We start from the raw sequence: 26625 nt of genomic DNA on the forward strand, positions 1-26625 counted from the left end.
CCTCCTCTAAAAATAGACTCTAGTTGCAAAGTTAGTAAGATTTCTTTTGTCGTTCTGCTGCACTTCACAGGACCCAGCTACCTAGAGCACCCACCTAAGCTTACAGGTAAGGCTAAGCAATATACATTTTCTGCTCTACTTCTTGTGCTCCTTTTCTTCCTTTTATAACCTAGGTTAGTAAACCAGGGAGAGGACTGAGGGCTGGCAAACTTTCCAAGGTAACTGATAACTTCATAAACTTGTTGCAGAGGGGGAAAAAAAAAAAAAGCTTAACACTATTGAAGAGTCAAAGAGGTTTTGAAAGTATAATTTTTTAAAGAACAAATCGGTCATGTTACAGAAATAACTTTATAAAATAGGAAATGAGGTGTCAAAACTGTATTTATCTTAGAGATAATTTTAAAAGTTAGGAATAAAAATGCAAATTTTCAAGCTTTTGTAACATCTGTCCCAGAATATTTTGCTTATTCTTTGATAATTGCTCCACCCTCAAGTCAAATCTAACTTTTCCAATTGAATTACAATTCTTTCAGATGACGCTGTGTTTTAAGTTTCTTTGGGCACTCTCATAATATTTAATGAAATCTCAGCTTAATCTGTTTTAAATTAACCAGTTCAGTCAACAATAAAGAATGAGGGCAAAAATAAGTTTTTAAAAAGTCACCAGTGGCTTAGAAATTCATTGAAATAGCTGGTTAGGTTTGAATATTCACAGCAGGAGGGTCTGGGAAATAATTGCACAGAGGCTATGATTCTTCTGGTTTTAAACTGTTTAAAGACGAATGCATTGGATGAACTATTTTACAGTCCCTGAATGCTTCAAGCATAAGAATGCAGGGGTAAAATAAAGGAACTGAAGTAAATGACAGTTTTTGGTGAAGACTAGGACAGGAATAAGGAACACAGGACTGTGTTATTCTTCACTTAAGTATACTGCAGGTACCCCGGGGATTTCCAGTTTTGGATGTACAACACTTGGCTTCATTCTTTTAGGGCTCTTTTAGAGAAAGATTTTTTTGAAGGACTTATTCCTCCTCCCTCCCAAGAATTATTTGTACAAAATTAGTTTTTTTGGTCTAGTGTTAGGGGAAAAAAAAACCAAACCACCCAAGGAACCTTTGCAGCACCGCACTTCATGGCAGTACCCTGGGGCGCAGCAAGCGCCAGGTTACACAGGAAAGCGTATAGCTCTCCACGGCTATTGCCAGCGTTTGGAGCCTGAGCAAAATGTCATGGGGCTGGCTTATCAGGAAGCACCATTTTAAATTCATTTACTTAAATCATCCGACAAAGCAAGCTTTTGTTACTGCAGCTGACCAACTCTCAGCTCAACTGATGTACTTCGAGTCATGAAAAGCTTAGAAACCAAAGCACTGTTTACCCTCCTCCCAAGTGCAAACACTGCGCTCCAGACAGCATGTGCCTTGGCTTCTGCAAGGAGAACTTTCCAGTTTATAAAGCAGCCCTCTGCTTAGTCATACTCGAAAAGGGTAAGTACTTTTTCACCCTGAAGGGAGGTATGTACCTGGCATGCTGGCTGGAAATGGAAGAACAAAACATTTCTTAAGAATTCAGGATCTTGCTCAATAGATCCTCCCTTGCTATTTCTGAAGACCCTCCGTCATTAGATCTGATTTTTGTTTGCCTTCAGCACCGAGAGAGTGCTTACCTGGAGACAGGTTACTAAACTGGATTCAAGCCTTTTGCACACTTTTTCGGAAGCGTGGGAGAACTGGTATTCTCCATCCTTACCTTCTCTCAGGTACTCCCCTCTCATGTACACACTTGTTACAGACGCTGTTTCTCCACGAAGGTCTTACCTAAGGTAGTTATTAAACTGAAAGAAATAAGTAAATAAAAATAAGAGGTATTTTTGCAATTGTCTGGAAGCCAAGAAGGTCTCAGGTTTGGACCCCCTGGAAGACAGATGTCCTCTGATTTCAGTGGTGTTGAATTCCACCTAATAAATGAAAACATTCAAGTAAGTCAGCTCTCCATACATCATCAGAAAAGAAAATGGGAATCATTTCTCAGTAACAAGAACTTCATGCACAAAAATGATTTCTTAATCATAATTACAGGGTTTCTTTTCCACTTTATTATTGTTCTTTCAAATTTAGTGTTCATGGCAGTAGATAAATTCAGTCCCTGGACTTGAGGGTCAAACCACTGACTAATTTCAAGGGCACCGTGTTTATCCCCTACTGCATTGGTGTGGGCATAAGGTCTACTGGAAATGTCATTACTTCTGTAAACTTTTCATGAAAGGCCCACAGCTGACAGATAGTCTGCTTTGGTTATTTTCTTTCCCTCCCTTGGCATCTTGAAAAAAAACCTTAAGATACCCCGGCTCCACTCCTTTCTCAGAGCTGTCATGAGGAAAGAGGTAGGAAGCAAAATCTGAAAGCACCAAAACAGGAATAAGATCAAAATCTGCCTCCACATTTACAAATAGGTTATATATTTAGCTGTTTTCTGGATGCTGAAAACCTTTCATTCCCAGCTAAACCAGAAAAGTTTGCAATTGGTTGGTATTTTCAGGGAGAAGTAGCTTTTAGACAACTCTGAGTACCAAACCAAGGCCGGTACACTTGCGTACGCCAAATTAAATTTAATAAATCCAGCATCAAAAGCCTCACTAGCCCAGGTGACTGATGTCATACGGGCTGGGAGAACTCCCAAGAGCAGGAAACATGGGTGGTAAAGAATCTAAACTATTCTGCTATATAAATATGGACTGAAGCGGGCATTAAGGCAAGGAAGCCCTGTGCCCTATGTCAGGCAGGACAGAACAGCTAACAGGATTACAGTTGTTCCTTCAGAAGGGAAGAGCGAGGAAAATTGTCTTGTGTCTCCATTTTCCTTCCCACCTCTTATTTGCTTAGCCTCTCCCGTTGCATGTTTGTAGAGCACACCAACAGACCACTGGGCTCTGACCTTATTGGGGATCCATAGCTTCAGGCACACAAACACAGCTACAAGTCGGCAGCCAGAGTACACACGCTTGGGGCAACCGCAGTGATGGAGAAACCCCCCTGGGTCAGGGAGGGGTGCAGAAAAGAATGGGAGAGGCTACGTAGGTCCTTGCAAAGGACAAAGGCAAATGCAAGCCTTTTCTGTTCGTGTCTGCTTTTTTCTTTTTCTTTTTTTTTTTTTTTTTGAAATCTCTACAGCTGACTTGGATCTCAACTCCCAGGCATAAATCTTGCCAAATTGTTTGGCATCTTTATACACAGCACTAAGGCTTGCACGGCACGTTGAGCCAAAAATATTAAGAAACATAGTATTTTGTTATGTAGATAATGACCTATAGCTTTCAGTCTCGAAGTACTCAGAAACTTGCACCACATCTGGAACACCAGCATTAGAAATGTACACACCACCACCGAAGCTCTGACGTTCACCTCTAGATATGAACCTCATTTTTTTTTTCCCCCCATCTGTGGGATTACCAAACTGTAGAGCTCACGACTGAAGTTTCCAAAAGCATTAACTAACCCCCTACAAATTTTTTTGGGGGGGAGGTACATTCCTCCAGCTGAACAAATTTGAAAATGGGCCACTATGTTCTGTGACTTCTCGGGGCTTCCCTGGAAATTTGGGGTTAGTTTGAGGAGTTCAAGGGACTCAGAACAAGGTGCAGAAAGGAAATCTTTCACTGCCGTATCACTGCTCCAGCCACTAGACTGTTCACTCTCTGAATTAAACAGCAGATAGACTGGCAGATTTTCCTTTTTTCCCCTTGCACTTTCTTTCCTCCCTCCCTGTTTTGTTAAAAATAAAATAAAAAAGCTAAAGAGCTCTGTAAGAAATTCCATTTGGCAGCTGTAGAGTGGAGAGTGAGCATAAAGAAGAGATTCCTTTGCTGTGCCTAATGCATGCTGCTTATCCAAATTAGCCACACAATTACTTCTATCAATGCAAAAATAGTTTAATGTTTTTTTTCTAGTGCGCAGCACTCAAGAACGACTTAAAATGCAGTGTAATTTGCCACAGTGTATGTCCTGAAGTGGCTCGCTAATGAAAAGAGGATTAACTCTCCATTATTCTGAATTACCATTTTGTGAAATCACTAACAATATTTTCATTTATATACATATAACCCAAGGGGGAGAAATATTCCAGCCATCCAAGTGATTAACAAATAAAATTCATTAGATAACATGCACTTTGGTCTTATTTATGAAGAGAAAGATTAGGGTATAAAAATGCAGATGACTGAATTCTTATCATCCTTGTTCTGATAATACACTTAAGTCCATGACAGCATAATTGGCGAGCACCGGCAGTCCAGAGTTATAGTCACACGCTGGATTGAGAAGCGGAACCCGCAGGATGTCAGGCTTGGCAGACAAAATCTCACAGGCTTGAGCATCAGACCCTGGTCCCACCGAGGTGGACCCGGCCCTCGGCTGCTGACCAGCCACCGCAGGGTGGGTGCAGAGGGGGAACTGGAAGGTCTGAGCAGCTCACACGGCCTGGCCTCAGCATAGCGCAGCAGAGCGAGAGAGGAGCCGTGGCTTGGGCGCGGGGGAAGAGTGGGATGAGCCACAGATTGCCCTGTCTCGCTGGAAGGGAACTCCTGGCCCCAGAGGCAGGGCTCCACTCCTCACTACGCCCCGAAGTTGGGCTCAAACCTTCCTGCCGAGAAGAACCTCTCTGGGACAACAGCAGTTCCCGCTAGCTGACACTCCCCTTCATCCCTCCCCCATGAAATGAGAAAGGCTGTCCTGTGCTGGAGCAGCACTTCCAGGAGCAAGCAGAGTGCAGAGTCCCTTACGCAAAGGGCACGAGGACCATCCCTACTCCAGAGAGCTTCCACATCCAAGGCTGTGTGTCCCCAGCACAGTGCGGTGCCATGAAGTGACTGCCAAGCTGGTACAGGAAGGCTGCACTGGTACATCATTCAGCCTGCACTAACTAGTCTATAAGGCAAAGCATTTTAGCCCAAACGAAGCACTGCAAGGGGTCAGAGACTGCTCCAATGAGCCTGCGCGGGGGTGAGCCTGCGCGGGGGTGAGCCTGCAATCTGTCTGCCATCCGACTGCACCGGGTGAACACCCTGCAACGGACTGTCTCCCCTCCCCAAAGGTCTGCCAAAGAAATCTGAGCTTTCCCTGCCTGGGCCTGTGCTAGACAGTCACCCTTACACAGACAGTCATCCTTATATCCACCACAGCATTAAGAACAAAGACACACACAAAAAAATCCAATCCACTTTTCACTTTTTAATCTAAGAGGGCAGGCCTAGGGAACAGCCTTCCCTCAGCCCCGTTTGGTGTATACAGAACAGTCAATAAGAGATGAGGTTAGACATCTTTAGTTCCTGGCAAGACAAGCCTTTCCGTCCTCCTCCCCCCAACCAAATGCTTCATGGCAATTAATTCCAGAGCTCAAGTAGCAAACCAGCCCCTTTTTCCCCCTTCCCCTCCTCCTAGGGGGGGAAACTCTGTTACTTCTTACTTAGTCTAGAGTCAAATCTGAAATACATCTTTTATTAGAGGAATTTCAACTGATGCTTTCCTGTGCTCTAATTCAATTTAAAAATCCCCACAGCAGATAACCTTGGCAAGGCATAAAAGAACATAGCTTACTTGAAAGTTCAGGGAGCATATGGCTTCCCAGGACAGACAGAAACAAGTATTTCTCAGCAGAGGTCTAAGTTTCAGAGTGCTAACCAAGCTTCAAACTGAGACGGTGTTACAGTACCACAAACGATCATTTGCAGATGTAATTGCCCTGTTCTGAGGTCTGCAGTCTACGAGCAGGACTATTGGTGTAACGAATCAATGCGCTGTGGCCACCAAGCGTGATTACTGATTACATTGCTTTCTCCTCTTCCCCTCCCATTCCATGGAGCTGCGAATAAAAGCACAATCAGTCCTTCAGCATCAAGGCAACAGGCTCTCAGTTAAGATAATTCCTTACCAGACAAACAGCAGTTCTTATCAAGTTCTAGATAACAGCCTATTCACTCCCGAAGTCAGACTGTATTAGATTTGTATCTCTGACAGTCTAACATTATCTACACTGTTGAGTCTGCATGTAGAATTAGCGTAATTCTGGCACGGGAAAGAAAAAGGCTCTCCTGGGGAATGGCTACCAGAGGCACAGAGATGGGACTTGGTGCTACTCAGAGGCGTGCAAGACCGAGCCCAAGGTAAATTTGCTAGAAGTTGGAATTCTCAGAGCCCTTTACAAATCTCAACAGAGGACCACTTAGCTAATCATCATCATCATGTTTTAGGAAGCTTGGCTGAAAGATAGATCCCCTTGCCAGTGAAAGCAAGCCAATTTTTGAACAAAGGTCTACACATGCCAAACAAAAACCGACTCCACAATCTTGCCTAGCTTTTGAGTGGGAAAACAGGAATCATTTGGCTTTTTCAAGTTTTGCGGAGAAACAGTACATGACAGGCACAAAAGAGCCCAAACTGAGGAAATAAACCCCATGGGTACACGGGATGTCAGTGAAAAATAGTCATCCCGCTTGCAGGAGAGCTCTACCACAGCTGCACAAAGGCACTAGCCAGATTTTTGTAATTAAAAGGACACAAATGTCACCAGTGGCCAACACAAAAAATTTGTGGGAGCCACGACAGGATTTGTTGCCTGCAAGAAAGGTGGATTTTTGGCAGGCTGTACTCGCACGCTTCATAAGATCAAGCCTAACTCCACCTCTTCTTGTTACGAGTCTCCTACAGAACTGCAAGGTTCAACTTCTTCCTTCAAGGGGATGAGAGACAGGAGCAACCGCTGCCCTGAGACATCAGGCAGCCCAGCAGGAGAAACAAGACAGACCCAACAGGGAGATGAAGCAGACAAGAACATCTGCAGCAGAAGGCTGGCAACATGGAAAAAAGGGAAACTTGTTTTCCGAGGAGAAAAGGGGAAGAGGGTTGACAACTGAGAACAGGGTAAATAGGAGATCAGGCATGTGGCCAGCCCCAAATTCTAGTTACTAGAGGTTTGCTGTAGCGTCAGGATCAGCTGCACGAGCACTTACCTGCTGACAACTTGCAGAACAAAACGTACTTTGCCTTCAGAAATGTGCAAATCCACAGAAGAAAACCAAAGGAGACATTACAACACCCATGTCCCTCACAATAATCCTTCTCCAACATTGTGCAGGGATCTATGACATGAGTATTTGCCTGGTAACATGCAGAGTTTCCAGTGCTATTAATTTGGACTGGAAAGCTCTCATGTACACCTTTATCACTTGTCAACCACTCCCTTGTTTCTTCTTCTTCACTGAGAATACATGGATGTAGTGTACCTTATCTGTCTCCCCCGAAAAATTTTCTTCAAGTAATCAAAAAATTAAAATAATAAAAAAAAAAATCTGAGAAACCCTTGACAAACACACCCAACACTGTATGTGTGGGGATACCGGCTGACTCCTCTGGCAGGACAGTGCAGTGCCACACCTGAGCTAAGGAGCACAGCATTGCACTCTTGCAACTGTACTGCACCTGCAGCGGCTGGTGTGGTTGCTGCTGGTGCAAGGGTTTCTGCATCACACGTATTTCGCTGGGCTTTTAGCTGAGATACTTCAGCTGGAGGGGATTAGGAAAGTTAAACATGGATGCAAAAAACCCACCTGTCCAAGAGACAAGAATATTCTTGCAAACATACGGTTACCCGCCGTGTCCCAAGGCAGTGTCTTCATAAAGGAATGGATGAGGGAGGAGGCTCAAGTTAGTCTCTGGCCTTCAACTTCACTCACCAGCTCTGTGAAAACTTTAGGCTGCCCTCTGAGCTCCCGCTGCTCACGGGATCAGTGCCCGGCTCCTAAGTAAGGCGCAGCCTTGGGGAAGTGGGGGAGGAGGGAGACCACTTAACTGGGCTGTAACTGTTGACTCCAGAGCTGAGGGAGGCAAACTCTACAGGGGAAAGTCTAAATCGGGACAGCAGCTGAGGAAATCGCAGCAAGCAAGAGAGAATCTGGAGCTTCAAGAGATGTGTAAAGCCGACACCAAGGGATTCAATACTAGCAGATAGCTCAAACACATGGGACATTAAGGTTGTCAGTTCTGAGCGAGACAGCTCTGACAACATGGCCAGGCAAAGAGTGTTGGTTTTGGCAACATTAATGATACTCTGATTTTAGCTACAGGATAACATTGCTCTATTGCTCCCTTTTATACTACGTGTTCATCAGTACTTCTTCCAACCCATTTGGCATGTGTGCATCTAGGTTAAAAAAAAGAGAGTGAGCCTGAAAAGAAGGAAGTCCTTGAGCCCATCCTGGCTAAAAAATATTTTGTCAGTCAGTGGTGCCGCAAAAAGGCAAACTCCCATTCCAGGAAACAGCCTATGAGGTTCAGCGTGCAGAGCTGCATTAAGATCTTGAAAGAGCGGAACAGGTACACACAGCATTCACCTGAATGGACTCATTTAATCTCCCCGAGTTGCTGAAAATCACATAAAGGAGAAGCCTTTAGGAGACTCGCAATTAACAATAAAGAAACATCTTAAATTTCCCCCATCCAGTTCCCCTCGGTGCTCTAGATCCCTTGGATCAGGCTGCTAGACCTACCAAATTCTTACCAGTGGATTTTCTAGGAAACAAATTCCCAGTGGAGACCGAACTTTGGTGATCACAAACCTTTGGCTTTTGTTCCTGTTGCTGGTTAGCTCATCCAACAAAGTATTCCTCGCCTAGTTCAGGGGAGGCAGAAATCCAGGTGCGAATCTGCATCTGGCACAGAGCAGGTACATCCATCTCGCACCATGCCCAATCACACCGGGGCAGTGCTGCTCCCAGCGTCCCACAACTGGAGCAGAACTCGCTTGCTTTGTGCTTAACGTTCTTGTTTTGGTTGCATTCCAGTTTCTTGCACATCCTGAGCACGCTGCTCCATGGACAAGATGTCATCAGCAGGTTTGAACGCTGGGAAGAAAAATGCATACAGAGCAATCAAAGTAGATCCTGATGAGGATTACTGTACCCCAGGCGCATTTGAATTGGAGCGACTCTTCTGGAAAGGATGCCCGAAGTACACTCATGTCAATGAAGTCTGGCCCAACCTCTACATAGGAGATGAGTAAGTGTACATAGTACATCTCTTCTACATAGGAGATGACTGAGCTGTACCAGGTACAGCTCACCAACAGAGCGGGGTGTTTCTTTCCTCCTCCTACCCATTCCCTAGTATTTAGTGGTGACGATGTGATTTGTTGAGCTACTGATAGACGCCAGAGTTCAATACAGCAATCGGAGCCTGCCATGGCCCTTACAGATATAGGCACACAGTGTCCGTTGTTGCCGCTTCTTCAAGAAAGCGCTGGGTAAGTGCAGCGGGGTCTACTGTTAAAGACTGAGTAACAGGAGCAGTTGTGGCACCAGCGTAGGCTGCAGAGATTGAAGCTAGTCACAATCTATTTTTAAATGTCTCATTTCAAGGAGTAATTTGTCATTTATCTCTGAGTGAAAGTCCTGCCACAGTTACACTGGCAGAAGAGCATGGCCTAGATGTGTAGGACCACGGCTTAGGTTGGTTTAAGCCTAAGTTGTAATTCTTGAAAAGTGACTGAAGAGACAGCTCAACCCACAGTGGTATTTCTGCGTTTCCAAGCCTGTGCTTGTGTACACGGAGTACTCTGCATTTCCAAATTGCTCAAGAGATGAAAACAAACAGAACCCTGTGGAAGGCAAAGCTGCAGAGATGTGCCTCACTGATCAGACCAAGTGTGATTTGGGAAAAAACCAAACCCACAAAACAGACTTAGCTCTAACAGACTTAGCCCTGCTGAGCACAGGACTAAGCTAGAAACAGCCTATTCTGACAAGCAGAGATGACTGCTGCAGCAGCGAGACATGCCATCAGAAAATCTCCAACCCAAACCCTGAGCAGAGCAAGAGAGCTTTTCTTACCCCTTAGGCATTATTGGTCCCCTTCCCATTTTCCTCTACACCCTGCGCTAACATGACATTGCTTTTACATCATCACTGTAAGGCACAAGCAGGAGCCCCACTGGCTCCAAAGTTCTCAATAACTTTTTTAAGAGGTCCTAAAATTCATCTGTTGCCAGCTTATAAAAGAGGAAAGATATACAGCCTTGAAAGTTACAAGACTCCTAATATCATCGACCAATTACTTCTGTGGCGCCAGAGGCAACAGCAAGACACACAAGAGTTCTGGGCTTTAACCAAGCCGGGGCTCCCACTTTTAGAGACAGAAAAAAAAAAGAAAAAAAATTAAGCCATGGGAAGAGCCTGGCCAAACGACTCGGGAACAAAGGAAAAGGAGGTTGAGTTGTCCTCTCTCCATCCTACCCTGCCCCTCTTGTTAGATATTTCTAACTCAAGATTCAGTGTAAAGAACAGCCTCTTCTAGCATTTATTCCCTGCTTCCTTGTTCAAAGTCACCAGCAGAATTATTCTGAATGAAGCCGTTAGAATAATTTCCCTCTTATCTCTGTGATGAAGCTACAGCTCTGCCCTCTGAGCTAAGGGATCTAATGAGACAACAGGTCTTTGGACAGTCAGTCTCTAAGCCCAGGACACCAGCCACTGACTCTTTCATGTAATCGTTCCTGTAGCAGTGGCTTGTTACACCTTGTATATAATAAATGCTAGGAGGCACGACTCGAATACAATACACACCTGCACTCTGTACAAACTAACCAGAGAAACAGAAAAACAAGCTCCTTGAGAGGTACTTAAAACTACACCCACTTATGCTGGGCAGTTTTCTATTTCTGTAGGAGACGGGTCTTAAGTCAGGAGGAAAAGCAATGGTGCTTCAAGGGGAAACAAGTCCCCCACGTGACCGGGACAAAAGAACGAGAAAGCCAACGGAGAAGGAAGAAGTGGGGAGCAGGTGGGGGGTGAACAGAAGCAAAACTTCACCAGAAAGTGAGGCTCCCTGCAAGAGAATGACTATTGTCAGCCAGCTAAGGGCAAACTTGACACCCAGTAGCAGAAAAATCTGAGATGAGAACTGGCAAGATGCAGCTTTCATTACCAGAACTAAAATTTGATTTGAAGCAGGCAAAGTCCAGAGACCTCTGTATCTTTCCTCAGCCAGCTCCACATCTTACTTCTGACCAACAGCTTCCCCCTTCAGTGTGGCAGGGGTTTTTGTATTGTTTTATTTTAAGAACTTGCTGTAGCACTGGTCGCCAAAGAGCTGCCACAGAGACGTGAACAGATGTTGGGTGTATTTGCATCCTTAGCCATGCTAAATTAAGGTTGATCTTGAAAGAATTTAGTGGAGCTCATCAACAAAATCAAGCGAACACACACATGCAGAGTTTATCTTCAGAGTCTTCACATCTGTGCTTCATTCCTGCGTCCTGCATTTACAAGGTTAACAGGACTTGTGACTGCTTATGGAAATGCTAATTAATTACCCTGACTACGTAACCACATCTTCCTTCTAATGCAATACAGGCTATCAAGGAGCCCTGTGAGGCCACTCAATTCTTTTGTTACAAGGCTTCGCTGCAGATGTTGCCCAGAGGCAATGAAATCTCCATGAGCCTGTCAGGCCCTGAATAATCAAAGCCTCAAAATATAACATGCTGTGTTCAGCTCCAACTGAAATTTTCCTCCAGCAAGTTCCAAGGACTTTTAAAGACCAGACACTGGAACTTGTAGGAGACAGCCCAGTGATAGGAATAAAACGTGCTTTGCCAAGATTTTGATTCATCTGCTACCAGGATTAGTGCTTGCATGTATCCTCCTCACATCCAGAAGCTTTCTAAAGGGATAGAAAGCAGCTTTGTCTTGCTCCTTTCTTTCACTGGTCACCAGGTTACTTGCATGGGCAGTTTTACTGGCTAATCCCAAGCCTGCTTGGTTCACCGCAATCATATGGAAAGCCTCTGCCAGTTATGCAGCTTGTAGTTTCTTCTTGCGGCTCTTCAGTGATCGCCTTACTACCCGAGATGATGTTCATGGTTCCACATTTCTGAATTTCAATTAATATTTTAGCTGAAGACAAAGGCCTCCCAAGATTTTGTTTTCTTCTTAACCATCCTCTAGCTCTCATTAGGATTTAAGGCCTGATCACAATTTCAGGTCTTTCTGCGTTCTCAAACTACTCCCAGAGGAAAAGAAATCTTCTGGCGTCTAATTCCTTACAGGTTAAATACGAAAAATATTTTCCTGGATACGCAGCTGAACTGAGCTTGCACTTCAAGAGAGCTATGGTCTGTGTCTGTCCCAGTAGAGCCCCAGGGCTTATGGTCTTGAGAACTAACACAGGTAAGGTTCAACATGACACACGAGTAACTCAAACCTACAGACTGGAGCGTACAGTAATTAAAATATGTAACTAAACTTCAAATATACGCTTAACAAACTCATTCTCTCCTCTTCCCTTTCTCCAGAAAAAACAATACAGCATGGCTTTTTCCAAGCGACTAAGTAGAAAGACAATTTATACTGATCTAGAAGAAAACAGATGGGACTCACTCAGGGTAGCAAATAGTTACCTCCCACTGTTTAGCCTTATGAACTCCTAGGATCTACACCAGTATTAATCATACAAAAATAGGAGTGTATGCAGATTTCGATTATAACAACACTCTTGAGGACACAGTTTCAACTCTGTTAGTATGAGAATCTGCCAATTGTAACAGCAGTTTAACAATCCAGAAAATCAGATCTGTAACAGTGGGCCATAAACCTCTTAAAGCAGCAACGGTTTCCACAACAAGTAACACTCCCCCACACAACAACATCTCTGTCTACAGGTGGTTTCTAACACTTGGTGAGTGACTGAAGTCAAGACCAGGAACTGACTGGCTACGTCACATGTGTTTGATGCCTTTGCTGTATAAAAAGCAGAGAGGTATTTGCTGTATATCTAGGTTGTATCGCTTACAAAAACAACATCCACCCTTTTGGGCTAGAGGAAAATGGACTAGTAAATCTTTTTCTACCACATATTATGAAGATCCTGTTCAGTATTTTCAGTGGTACCTAAAAATTCTTTTAATTGACGCTGAACAGGAGGTACCCACAGAAATGGAGCAACACCTCAGAAGGAAAAGGGGATACAATGCTACGCTATCTCTAGATCCCTCGGTGCTGGAGTTACCAAAGGAAATTGGGTCAGTATTATTGGAAATTCTCAACATCTCTCCTCAGGAGGGAGAACTGCCAGATTTTCTTAAGAAAGTGTCAGTATTGCCTACATTCAGGAAGCTTCTTTCTGACACTGACCATCTGGTAAATTATCATCCTGCATCGAGCTTTCCTTCAGCGTTTAAGAAAATGGAAAAGTTTGAGAGAGACGATTCCTCTTCTAGTAACATGTTGCCTCAGATTTCCTTGTGTTTTGTCAATCTGGGTCACGTCAATCTGTGGCTTTAACAGTCTATACTGAAACATGTTTGCATTGCTCAACCTTCGCATGAAGCTTAAGAGACTTGGCTCTACTTAGAGCTTATAAGCATACTAGTCATCTGGTTGACCAGTACCAGCTGTGAGGTGCTGACTTACCTGCGGAGGGAGCTGCTCTGCCCACACCCTCACGAGGCATTTCGGGGGATTACTTCCCTTCCTTTAGATGCACTTGGGTTTTCATCACGAGCCGCCTTCTCTTCCCTTTGTTAGCTGCTTTTAATATACTTAATACTTGATGTGGACGTGCAGGCTGCAGTGCCTGCAAGTTGTTTTTCCCTCTCTTCCAACTCCATTGGTTTGGGCATCTTCCTGATGAAAGCAGCTGGGACTAAAGCTTGTTATGACAGTATTTTTGAAAAGAGAGAGAAGGGATTTGGTACACTGGAGACAGCAACTTGAAAGGAAGGATTTTCTTCTACTTACTACTTACATTGTTGCTTCCAGAAGAAGGCAGAGTTTGCTACAGCACTTGCTTTTATTCCTATGAATCTTAGCTTTAAAACTGACAGCAGGCACAGTTAAAGTCTTGGACAAGCCCTTTACTTACCCTTGCACAACCCAAGAGAGGTAGAGAGGTAAATAGTCTTTTGGGAACCATCTGAGAATGGATGACATTCTTGTTTAGGGCAGTTCTCCCTCTTGGTGATAGTCTGTTATTATCAGTATCTCCCTATGCGAAAGTGATTTTATCTCCAATTTTCACCATTTAGGTGGCATTCCCATATCAAAGTACTCCCCCTTGCCTCAGAACTTTAAAAACATGTTTATGAGTCCATCTGTCCTACAGTAAATGCAGGGTCTGATTCAGCAAAGCACTGAGCTTTTGCTTAACGTGCTTTGCTATAGAGAGAAGGACTTCTGGGTATGCTTAACTTTTAGCATATGTTTACGTGCTCTGAGTTGGAGAGCTGATGAGTTTTTACATGGGACCAATCTGCCCAGTTCATCTCTTACTAAACTGAATTATACCGAAATTTTCACTGTTATCTCCCAGTGCCACACTTCACCTTCTCTGCAAAGGAAGACATTCAAGGCAGACACTGGAGACCACAGCTGCACCGTGTAAGAGGAAATCCAAGTGCTAATAGCACAGATGGTGGAGATATACAAAATGAAATCAATTGCAAGAGTAGTCAAATGCTTATGGCTTCACCTACACTGGCATTTGTAGCAAACTCTTCTTTACAATGGCTACTTAAAATTCAACCATAATCACAAAAATAGAAATATTAATTGCAGTTTATTAGGAAACAGCAGCACCCAAAGAGGGAGAAAGAGGAATATTGTCAGCTTGACTATTAAACTCTGGTAGTGAGCCAATTGCAAGGGAAAAAAAAATCTGTGCCATTTCTAGCTGAAAGTGAATTAGAAATAGAGTTATAAATCCTCCAGTAAGATATATGATTCATATACCCCTGAATGAGCCTATGCTATTAGTCACCTCAACCAATCAGATATTTGCAGATATTTATGCTTGATTTATTCCTTCCTTTCATCTAAAATACTGATACCTCAGGCATGGTAAAAACTGCAAGGAAGACCAAAAGCATTCCCCCTTGGGACGTAACCAGGAGTATCACACATGATGAAACACACAAAGAGTTAGGCTCTGATTAAAGAGATAACGAGGGATGCTTCCACAACAGCATCTACACTACAGATTCAGTTGAGGTTGGAAAGCAAGCCAGTCTGTCACACAAAGCCGGTGTTCACTGATGGCTAAAGGCAGTCCAAGCAAACACGTCAAGGGGCACAGTAACATTTCCATTTACAAGCATATGGGTCCCCCTATATGAGGGCTTAACAACCTGTTTCTTGCTCTCCGTTAACTGGCAATCAACATGCTGCAGACCCAGCGTGACCTCAAGTTTAACTGCCTATATTATGGCAGTGTCAGAATCTCAGCACAGGCCATCCCTGCCCAATAGTATTTATGATCAATGGGCAAAGTAAAAAGACAGCTGATGGGAGTGAAAAAGCAGACAAACCCAGGTCAGTATGACAAGCGGTGGTCCAACTGGGCTGTCTGCCTAGCTTTTGGGGAAAGGTTTTACACAAAAAAAAGGGAATTTTTTTGAAAGAACGGTAGAGATATCTTTTATGAAAACATAATTATCAAGTGCAAGTCTGGGGGGATGGAGAGAAAGGAGAAAGAGCGTAAGTGCTTCCTAATCTCCATACCGAGTTTGAAACCAAGCACTCTTGCTCTTGAAAAAGATTAAGGGTTACTTCAGCCTTCTTCAAAAGGCTCTTCTTCAAAAGATGCAGATTCTAAAGCCCAAGGCAGGCACCTCTCGCAGTCCAGTGAACCCTATTTTGTATTGCACAATAACTGTTTCCTCAGATCTCTACGCAACGCTATGTCTTAGAAACCTTAGGAAAAGCTTTCCATAGATATACTGTCCAGGGTATCCACTGGAAGAAAGGTGCCCGACATCCTCTTTACAGATTACACGCAATAGCTCAGCCTGCAGATGCACAAGCCACACACCCACAGGACCTACACTGACCATGTTCCACTTAGCCAGCGCAAATGTTTTAGATCTTGGTTCCACTAACGGGTTCTACAACACCTACACACAGCACAGTCTGAGTATCTATTCCTGTGAAAATATGGAGATCTTAACAGATTTGAGTGCTCAACACCAAGCATTTGTTTTCTGGAAGTCTTCTAGACTCGCAACGTCAGAGGAAAGAAGAAAATGTGCATCCATATTATAAAGCAAAAGATTATATTGGGCAAGGTTAAATTCAGTCCAAAAGGATATTGCTGAATCAGTTTACATATCAAGCGTAATTAAAAAGCAGGTAACATTTTAAAAGTCAGCCTATTCCGAGCATTGAGGAAAACAGTACAAATTCTTCAGTGCCAAAACCAGTGGAGTAGATAACCCTCTAAGTACTTCCTTGGTACATTTATAATTTACTTTAAAAATAAGTGATTTCACAGAAGATGATTTAGTTACATCTGAGCATTTACGATGGGCTTTTTGCAACAGCATTCAAGGTTGATCCATTGCTGCTTCTCATTCCCTTTCCAGCCCAAGCCATGGGAAACAGAGTGAGCTAACAGAGTAACAATGTGCGTATTCCCAAACTCCAACAGGCCAAGGGCCAGACCACGCTAATGCAAATTGTGATGCAAAATAAACACCTAACTACATTGCCTTTAATTGATTAAATAGAAAGGAGGATGATTAATTCCATCCCAGGCCCCAAATTCACAGTATGCAGCTACAGGCAAGACTGGGAGGTGGAGGGGGAAGTTCCCAGGAGCTTGGCCAGACTGAGCCGACTGCTTATGCAGTTAGCGAAAGACAGCATCCCTTCTTTCTGAATACCCATTGAAGCAGTGGGGCCACTGAACACTTAAAAATGAGATCCTAAGACACAGAACAAGACTGTAAGCGTGACCGTCAGAAACAAATGCATTAGATGCACCCACTGTATCAAAAGGCAATCTCCTGAGAACCTAATCAAGGAAAACAGGAAAATTGGATTTCAGATGAATGTAAGTGTCAAATGTTAATGTTGTCATGCGACCTATTGTTTGACATTGTCCTTGCTGAGAACAACTTCATCATTTAATTCAAATGCTATTTATTAGCCTGAGCAGTGCTTGCAGAAACCAAAGTTTGGTAGCATCTACAGTCCATCAAAAACTTTATTTTTCCACTGACCCTAACTACACCACAGTCCTACTTGCTATTCAGCATGTAGGTCTCCACTTGCAGGGGTTCTAGTTGAGCACAGATCTCTGACCCGAAACCATCAGTCTTTCATAGTTTGTTGGATACATGCTTTGGGCCAAGCCTGGTGAATGGAAAATGTGTTTTCTCTATCCCAGCATCAGGGAGGCGAAACAACGTAAGACTTAATTTGAAAGCAGAATCTGTAGTTCGCCTCAAGCACACCAAAACCAAGAGAAGTAGTTATTCACTGCACCTTTACTCTTTGGCCAGGATATTTAATCTGTTTAAGTACTGGCCATCCTTATATCCAGAACTGAAGTGCCTTTGCTGGCAAAGTATATAGAGCATATCCACCTGAAGAGAATCCTAAGGCACAAGTCTTCTAAAAGGAGGGAGAAAAAGTAACATCTTTTTAGGTCAATCGCTGCAACAAGAATACAAAGGGAAGGAGTGAGCACTATTTAACCTGAGGTGAAGGTGGCAAGTCACAGCACTAGCAGCAAGATGCTGCTGCTTCTCTGTCCTCCAGAGTCTACGGAGCTTAGGCAGGCATCACCACACTAACTCCAGTTTTTATTTATTTTTTAAATCATCACATATGGGACTTACGACATCATTTCATAGCAAAAATGCCAGCAGGGACAAGACATTATCATTCCCGACCAGAAAGGAATTTCTGCAGGGAGAAAGGTCTACTCAGAACAGACAATTGTCATGAGCTTAATTTAAATCAGAAAGAGCATAGGTAAGACCTTCAGTAGCCATATCCCAGTTAAATGCTCTAATCACGAGGTTCTTGACTGCTCAAAGGGGGATTTTGACTTTGAGAGAGGCTGGGAAGGTGGAGTCAACTACAAGCCATTCTGAGCTATCACCACTAGAATTATGAAACACAACAGGTAGCCCACCACAACGTCCTGTGTGACAGCAGCTGCATTTACACATTGAAATGTTCAGGAAACATTCATGGAGAGAGGTACTTTTGGTTGGAAAAAGCTGTTTCACATCACGCGCTAATTCATTTATGGCAGCAGTAGTTACGTGAAAATATATTAACAGAATAAAGCCTACACAATTTTTTGTAAAAAGCTCAGTAGTCTTCCTAGGCACTAACGAAACTTGACAGCTTTTCCAGAACAAAACTTTCCAAAATTAAAAGCTTTCTGTAATGGAACAAAGAAGTTTTTACATGCCTGTCTAAAAACTCCGCACTTTTTGAGGCATTTCAGGGTGCTGGCAAGCACTTAAGAGTGGGTATTGGGCACACAAAAATCTAGGATTTCCTCTCCTATCTGACTTCCCCTGTCCAAGGGAAGAGAGGACAACAATAAATTAGAATATTGGGCTAAATATATGACTTTCAGCTTTCACTGAAGGCTAATATCCAATTTTCATATCTAATTCTTTTTGCTTTAGACCTCTGGTTTAACCAAACATGACAGTAAAAGGAAACCTGATAGGGAGTTGTGACCACAGAAGGGTGATTTTTAAAATTATATTTATTAAAATTATTTTTATTTTTCAAAATAGAAATGGAGAAAAAACTCAGTAACTTCTTTTAGGAATGAAGAGCTTTCTTTTTGAATCCCAGATGATCTTACTACTCACATATCACTGCCTCTTTTATTAGTTCTGCAATATCAATTGATTGGACAGAAGGGGAAAGCAGCATTCATGGGTCCTATTTCAAGTTCTGCCACTGATTTGCTTTTATGACTTTAAATAATTCATTCTATTTCTTTCTGTATCTCGAGTTTCTTCTTGTACAAGATGGATAGAAGCCAGTATTGCCTACATTACAAAGGTGCCAGGAAAATAAAGTCATTTTTAAGGTGCTCTAAGGACCTGGGAGAGAGAGTTATGAACTCCAGAAAGATCATTCACTGTGAATGACAGTATCTTAAAATCTTTACTATGGTAAACGATGCATTTTTGAAGCATTATCAGTTTCATTAACATTTAGAACATACCAAATCAGAGGAGGTTTTTTTCTGGCTTGCTGGGTAAGAAGCTTCTTCACTTACGTGACAGCTCTTGTTTTAACAGGAAAACTGCATTAGATCGCTACAGCCTTGAGAAAGCAGGCTTCACCCACATCCTCAATGCCGCCCATGGTCAGCGCAACGTGGACACAGGACCAGATTATTATCACGACATGACTGTGGAGTACCACGGAGTGGAAGCAGATGATCTCCCCACTTTCAAGCTCAGCCAGTTCTTTTATTCAGCTTCTAAATTCATTGATAAAGCGCTTCAGGATGAAAGAAGTAAGGAGGGTGCTGAAAATGGTTAAAAACAGTACAGTATTTACTCCATTTGATTATAAGCATAGTTCCACGGCATTCAACCTTGTGGGAATGAAACAAGTCCAATACAGTTTAACAGAGAATACAGAACTAGTAGCAGGGAACTAGTTTAAGAGAAGGTAGTGATGTAACTAGGACCTTTCTCACTGCAGAGCTGGTACCAGCCCAAGAGCCCCTTACCAAGCACTTTGATAAAAGTCCACATCACAGCTTGCATTAAGGTCTCCTGTCTGATAGAGATTTTTGTTTTGACTCCTTCATAAACACATCAGAAACAATCAGACACTGCATAGGTTCCACGAATTAGCTGTCTTTTCCTCAAATTAGTCCCTATTAAGAAAGGTTTAATGCATATTGGTTGCATAGCAGTGGGAGTGGAACACGGAGTGCTCTGCAGAGATTCAAGGCTGTCACTCCACAGCTTCACGCTCTGCAGCATTAGACTCACTCTACAAATATAAAAACCACCTTCCTACCTGGCCAACAGATCTACCCCAAGCTATAACAGATTTCTCTCTCTGCCATCTTCCAAGCAGCAGGGGGCCAAAACAACTCTGACAGCAGAGATCTAGAAACATTTCATTAAAGCCTTTGTAATTTCTCAGCTTGATTACTACAATTCATTATTTGCTGACCTCCAGCAGTGTTCTATCAGAAAGCTTTCCACTGATGTGAAGTGCTACAGCCTAGGCCTCACACTGGCTTTCAATATTACTCCTACTCCTTCCCCCACATGCTTTTTTTTTTTTTTTAAAATCACTACAGGATATTTTACCAGAAACCAGCTGAGAAACTTAAGACTTTCCTGCTGACCTACAAAGCCCTTAATATCAGAGGGTCACATATCAAGTTTCTAGCCTCGTGTCAGCTTCTGTTCTTGGCTGTTTAGCTCAGCTGCAGTCAGCTACTACCTAGCTTGCCCCCAGTAGCCAGCCACGTCTTTACAATTTTACCCTTTCAGCAAGTACAGTCTACAGCAACAGTCCCTTCCCTTGTTCAGGAGAAAGTCTTGAAAGCAGTTCAGTTTTAAAAAAAATCAAAGCCCTTATAGCAGGAGAAACTGCTTCAGGAGCTTACTTGCTTGTGAAGAAAGGTACCTGGCATTTCAAAAAAAGTATGTCTGAAGCACTGCCTTTGGGAAGGAGTGGATAACTCACACGCACCTGTGTCTAGCCCTGGCTGGAGGCCAGAGGTCAGTATCAGACTGGAGTAGCTCAAATAAGAAATGCAGACTTCCTCACTCCCATCACCCTCCTGTTCCTGTAACACCTTTGTCTGCTGCACGGAGGTAAAGAAACAAGCACAAGGGAAGCAGCAAAGGCTAGGAAAAAAAAAAACACCCTTGCATCCCAATAAATATTGAGGCAGGGAAGGATGAGGGGCAGGGGGGAGACAAAAAAAAGAAACCTGCACTGAAGTAGATACTACCAACTGCAACCATTTCTGTAGCTGTGCGCTGCCTGCCACATTCACATGGTTTTTAAACAAGATAGTTAGGATCTTTTCCGATGGAGCCAATAAAATAAAGAATTACTGTAACACTCGAAGAAAAAGAGCAAGCTCTTAACTTTCTCATGAGGGAAAAGTACACTAAATGTACATCTCCTACCCCAGCCAAAGATATGCATAAAGGCACATATGCATGGCCCACGAGATTGAGGTTGAATGCACGACAATAGCTTTCCAATACCCATTGAAATTGGAACAACACTGGAACAACAGAATGACTCCAGAAGCTAGACTAAAGAGTAGACTGATATCTCTTACACTTACAGGAGAAAAGACTAGTGGCAAGTAACTAGTGCTCTCCTCCAACAACATAAATGCATTACTTGTGAATGCACATCTAGTGTAGAAAGGTGCTATGTATTTCAAGTGCCTAATGAAAGGACTATTTGCGTGCATCTTCGTGACTGACAAATAGCATCCAGATTCCTGAACAGGATTTTATAGTAAGTAACCAAGTACCTATCTCCAGTGGTAATAACATGGGACTTCAGTATATGGTGCTAAATACTTCTGACCAGTAACACCATTACACTCATTTGCTACTTTGCATTAGAATTTAGAAAACGCAAAGAGAGGGAAAAGGGGAAAAAGGAAAAAAGTTTCGACTTTTGTGACCAGAATGTAGGTATTAATGCATTTGCTTTGACTGGATCACATTGGTTGGGGTGTGACCTGCAGCCAGCCAAGTGATCAAATTCATTGAATACATGTCTTCATACAATGCTTTTTGCTGGGAAGCTGCTCAATAGTCAATGTTGTTGAAACAAGTTGTCAGGCAAATGAAGAGGCCTCTTTCTGCAACAGGCCAGAAAGCTTGACAATTTGGATGCTGTCAAAACATAGTCCTAATGCAGTAATTCTGACTTAACCTTCAAAATCTTTGTGATGGTTAAGAAACTCCCTGATCAGAGCAGTATTTGCAGAATTTAAGCATGGGCAGATGGACTTAAGAACAGTGAAAGTAGCTCAGTTATAAGAGTAAGTTTTAGAGGCAAACGAACTGTTCACAATTATGCATGCTATCATTCAGCTGTGCATAAATATTTCCCAAAACATGCAATTCAGACCATAGGACAGCTTAAAATTTATCCCAGCGAGGCCTGATTAACCTGAAAGGAAGACATTATTTTAAAAGGTTTTTAAGTTCCCTTCTATGCTACAGATTTACTACTCATTCTCTTGGTGTCTTAGTTCCTCAGAATGTAAAGTAGAGGGGAATACCATTTTCATGTGAAGATGTCATGGCAAAAAATACACTGAAGACTGAGATGATAAAAGCAATGTGAGAAGAAACATACGAGACAGATACAAAGACCCAAGGCACTTGACCAAAGACACCTCAACATTCATCACTCCATCCGACTCTGGAAAGCGAGTGCTGCATCTAGACACATTTTCAAGAAACACAAGCCCAAGACAAGTGACCAAAATAGTTCAGGCACCCGTCACCACTCAGCAGACCTCTGCCTCTGTGCACTGGTATTTTATATTCAGCCGGGATAGATATAAGTGGTCAGAATCAAAGACTGCAAGAGCGGACTCCCTCTTGGGGGAAGAGAGTTCAGACCGGTCCTTACGTCAGAACTGAAAAGACTACAAAATAGTACAGAAGGGACGTGGCCCTGCGTTTTGCTGTAACAGGCAGTCAGATCTTGAATATTCACACACAGGAAAGGACAGACTTCATTTTCCTACAACCAGGAGGCATTTCAGAAAATCGTATGGCCATTTTTTGCCTTTGTTAACACAATATAAAACTGTACATTTTCTCCTAGATCACCTGCATTTGCCACCCACACAAAGCAAAGCCTTCCTTGTCCTATCATGTATTTTATCACCTCAAGAGCAACCCATTTACAAGGTGGGAAGCTCTAAAGAGAAGCACGAAGGGCTGAACAAATGAGAGTTTTCATCCGTTTCAAATATTTGCAGTAATAATAGAAGGGATTATCATTTTCCAGGAGAGGAAGAGGCACTTTTAGTTATCAGAGAGACTGGAATTTTGCCAAGATGCCTCTAAGACTATCTGCTGGGATTAGGATGCAGACTGTAACCATTAATCCTCCAGTGTTGGCAGTTCTTGATGCATCCATTACACAGCAATGCTGCTTGTGCCAAGACATCCTCTTGTGCCTGGAAGCAAAGGAGTTAATCGGCAGGAGTCATGGCTTTGCACCCAACACTTCTCACTAGGCATAGCTAACAGAGATAAACTATTATTGGCCCTGATAGGATTTTTTTTTTCCCCCCCCTGTAGCAATTCAGCTTAGCAGGGTGTTAGAGAGAGTGCTCCAAATCTACTTCCTTCAGCAGTTCAACCCTTTGTGAGACCCCCTCAAGGGCTCTGAATCATTTTTGGAAATCTTTTGAAGTGTTTCAAAACCTGTCAATCAGACCTGAACCCACTTATTGTTCTCTTCCTCCACCTCCCCCAGCCACAGCAAATGAGGAAAGTTTCACTTTGGCTTACATCCTTGCTAGTACCTGAACCCAAGGACTTTCTGCCTCTGGAAGTCCAAAGTTAAACCAAGCCATGTCACAAAGCTAAATCTTGAGGCACATTTATTCAGAGATGAAAACTATTAGCAGAGAATCTGCATTGACAGTATATGAGACAGGCCACTACTGCAAGGAGATGATCATATAAAACAGAGAGGTGGTGGCGGTGGGGAAATGTTACTTTCATTCGACATGATAGGGTAAGGGTGACTAGCCAGAGATTTCTAAAGAAGCTTTTCTACAGGTTAAGAAGTGGTTTCTTTCTATCCCCCTGGTTATATGCCTATTAACTTCTATGGCACTTCTTATCCTCTGCCCTCAAAAATACCACTGAGCCTTAAAAAAGCCTCATTAGTTGTATTTTACAAACGAAGTATTTGGGCATAAAGTGATGCAATCTAGCTCTTGAAGGACATTATTTTTTGTTGTTCTGACAGTAATCAAGTTTGGTTAGCTTTTGTGTCTAGCTGGTAGAACTGAGAAAGACACCTCCATGCATCTCATTTATCCTCACGGAAGGATGGTTCAATAACATACGAAACCCTCCCACACCCTTGTGCTTTGATCATTATGCCCAAACACAGAATTACATACACGCTGCTTGTGAGGCACGCAAGATTAGGCTGCAGCAGGGCTTGCTATGGTACTTAATGCAAGGCTGCAGCCCCCAGGCCTTCTCTGCAACCTTTGTTCACAAAAAAATTCAAAGTTACCTGGTTTAGGATTAAATGCGTAATCTCCAATGTAGATGGTGTTCAGTTACTACAGTAAGATTTACAGCCTCAGTTTCCCCACCTGTAAAAAGATGGGCCTTACAAAAGTGCTGGTAAGGGTAGCCAAACCACCCAACGCAGCAGGGGCACTACAGAAACCTTCACTGTCAAAACCAAGAAATTACCCAGTATCATCTCTGCATCATCTCTCTTTGTTTCCACAGACAAGGTTCTGGTTCACTGTGCTATGGGTCGCAGCCGGTCAGCCACATTGGTCTTGGCTTACCTGATGATTTACAAGAACATGACAGTGGTGGATGCCATTGAGCAAGTATCAAGACACCGATGCATCTTGCCGAACCGGGGCTTCTTGAAGCAGCTGAGAGAACTGGACATAGCGCTGGCACTGCAGAGGAGGAACAGCAAAAACAGCCTACCATCTGACAACGACGAGAACAGCACCGCAATCTAGTATTGTTCCTGGCAGGGCTGTGCTACTGGAAAAGAAACTCCATAAAAGGAGGGGAGGGGAAGGTGTAGTTAATTACAGAGTCACAAGGATCATTTGTTATTTGGAAGGAAAAACAAAGTCATTTCAAACGCCGTCAAGATGAGAAAGAAGGGAAGCCAAATTTAAAACCCATCTTTGAATGTTCCAGGCTTAGCAGAATTCCATGTGACATCAACAAATAAATTTTACCCTCTGTAAAAGAGCTTTTACAGCACAAAAGCAGGCACAACTTAAAAGAAAACCCTTCTAGCTGAGTACCCCCCAAATCCTGATCCTAACCCAAGCACATGGCCTTTAAAAGAGTGGAGCTAGACATTCCTGAAGAAATTTTGCAGGAAAAATACCGAGATGGTAGCAGCACAGATGAATTGTTTAGTCCCAGAGTCCTGAAGGATTTAGCAGGAGTTTGCCTTTCTGTGCTGTTTCCTGGCATCCCCATTTCTTCTTTCACAGTAATAATCTAAGGCAGCACAGCATTTAGAGAGCCTCCAGATGAGGATCAACTACCCAGTCTTCACAATGGACTTTGCAGCAGACCATGCAAACTAGAAACAAAGCAAGACCTTTGAGAAGGTCTGATGCATAAGCAGACACAAGGGACAACAATACAAGGAGATAAATACACATGACATTTCAGCAGTTTCAGTTTTAACTTGTTTTTCCCAAATGCTTCAACTGCCTGAATTTTAAAAAGGTCCTATACATACAGTATCCAAGCCAATTTACTAGTCCACAGAAAAAAAAAAAGACTGAGAAAATTGTGTTGACTTGTTTTCCTGTACTTGAAAAAACTAACAGCTAGAAAAACAGGATGTCCTTTACACTGCTAAGAGGAAGTTCAACACTGAACTTGTGCAGCCCTAATAAGCCCCTAAATGATAATGGATTATAACCAGTTTTAATGATATTTTAGTTTTGATTTAGAAGGCAAGAGACACAGGTGAAGCCTTTAAAAAAATCTCAGTGACCTGACTAACCAGGAGAAAGCTGCTGCTGTACTTCCAGACACCACTGTTTATATTTACCACTACCAAATGTTTCCTCCTATCTCAGCTTTAGCCAACTTAATACATTATTGTGCTCCAATACAGTTGCTAATAATTGTATTTGTTGACAGAAGTAGTCCAAATACACAAATGGGGACACCGGATCTACTTTTCTGCCTAAACTCGTTCAGTTTACTCTATTTGAGACAAACCATCAGTAACTGTGTTTTGACACAGTGAGAGTTTTGCCACCTCAGCAGTATTTGATAGTCTTAAAATATACTGTAGAGGAAGATCACAATTAAGCCGTGTTTACCTTTTTTGCATCTGCAAAAAAGTCACATCATCACCCTCCCTGCTAGAATTCTGCCTAATTCAGTGTATCAGGTAAGAGCTATTTACTGCCTCAGTGCCCGAGAGGAACGACCTAGCCACCGAGAGCACAGGAGACTTCTCTTGGTCTTTACCAGCTGAGGAAGACTTTGTAACTTTGGTGCACTATGGGCTGTAGAAGTCTTGGACACTTTAAAAAAAGAACACAGGGCACAAGTGTGCCACTGAGAACTGCGAATATATGCTACAAACCAAACAGAGTTGAGCACAACTTTAAACCATTTTTTGTAGATGTTAACAGCTCTTTACAGGCTTAGCATGTCTAGTGTGAAGGCTTTCCTATTCCTTCACTTTCTTTTGGGGCCCAAAGCCCAGTAAATCATTCCTCTCCAAACAGTAACCGTAGCCAAGGCTGCAGGCACCCATAATGCAATGCTTTTGACTTCTCATTTGTATTTATCTGTGTAACAAAGACCTTATCTTCAAATTCTCAGACACAGCAGAACACAATAAATACAACTAGACTACTGTTAAAAAACAAATTAGACATCATGATGCGAACAATATTCATGATACACACAAACTCTGGGACTTACAGCAAATTAAGTATTCCTACACCTGGATTAGAAAAAAACCCAGAAAAAACAGAAATAAAAGGAAACTCAAAAGGAAGCCACTTGACACTTCAAAAATAAATGAGCAGTCACAATGTT

General features: G+C 42.8%; 1 protein-coding gene across 1 annotated transcript; it reads left to right on the plus strand.

Annotated features, from left to right (window-relative positions):
• Window positions 1-26625, plus strand: DUSP29 (dual specificity phosphatase 29). The gene is made up of 4 exons (XM_076338466.1): window positions 1-106; window positions 8837-9050; window positions 19102-19322; window positions 24307-26625. Exons 2-4 carry the CDS (start codon window positions 8866-8868, stop codon window positions 24552-24554), a joined length of 654 nt encoding a protein of 217 aa, XP_076194581.1. The 5' UTR covers window positions 1-106; window positions 8837-8865; the 3' UTR covers window positions 24555-26625.

The sequence above is a fragment of the Aptenodytes patagonicus genome, chromosome 5 (genome assembly GCF_965638725.1).
Source record: "Aptenodytes patagonicus chromosome 5, bAptPat1.pri.cur, whole genome shotgun sequence".
In the NCBI taxonomy this organism is placed as follows: domain Eukaryota; kingdom Metazoa; phylum Chordata; class Aves; order Sphenisciformes; family Spheniscidae; genus Aptenodytes; species Aptenodytes patagonicus.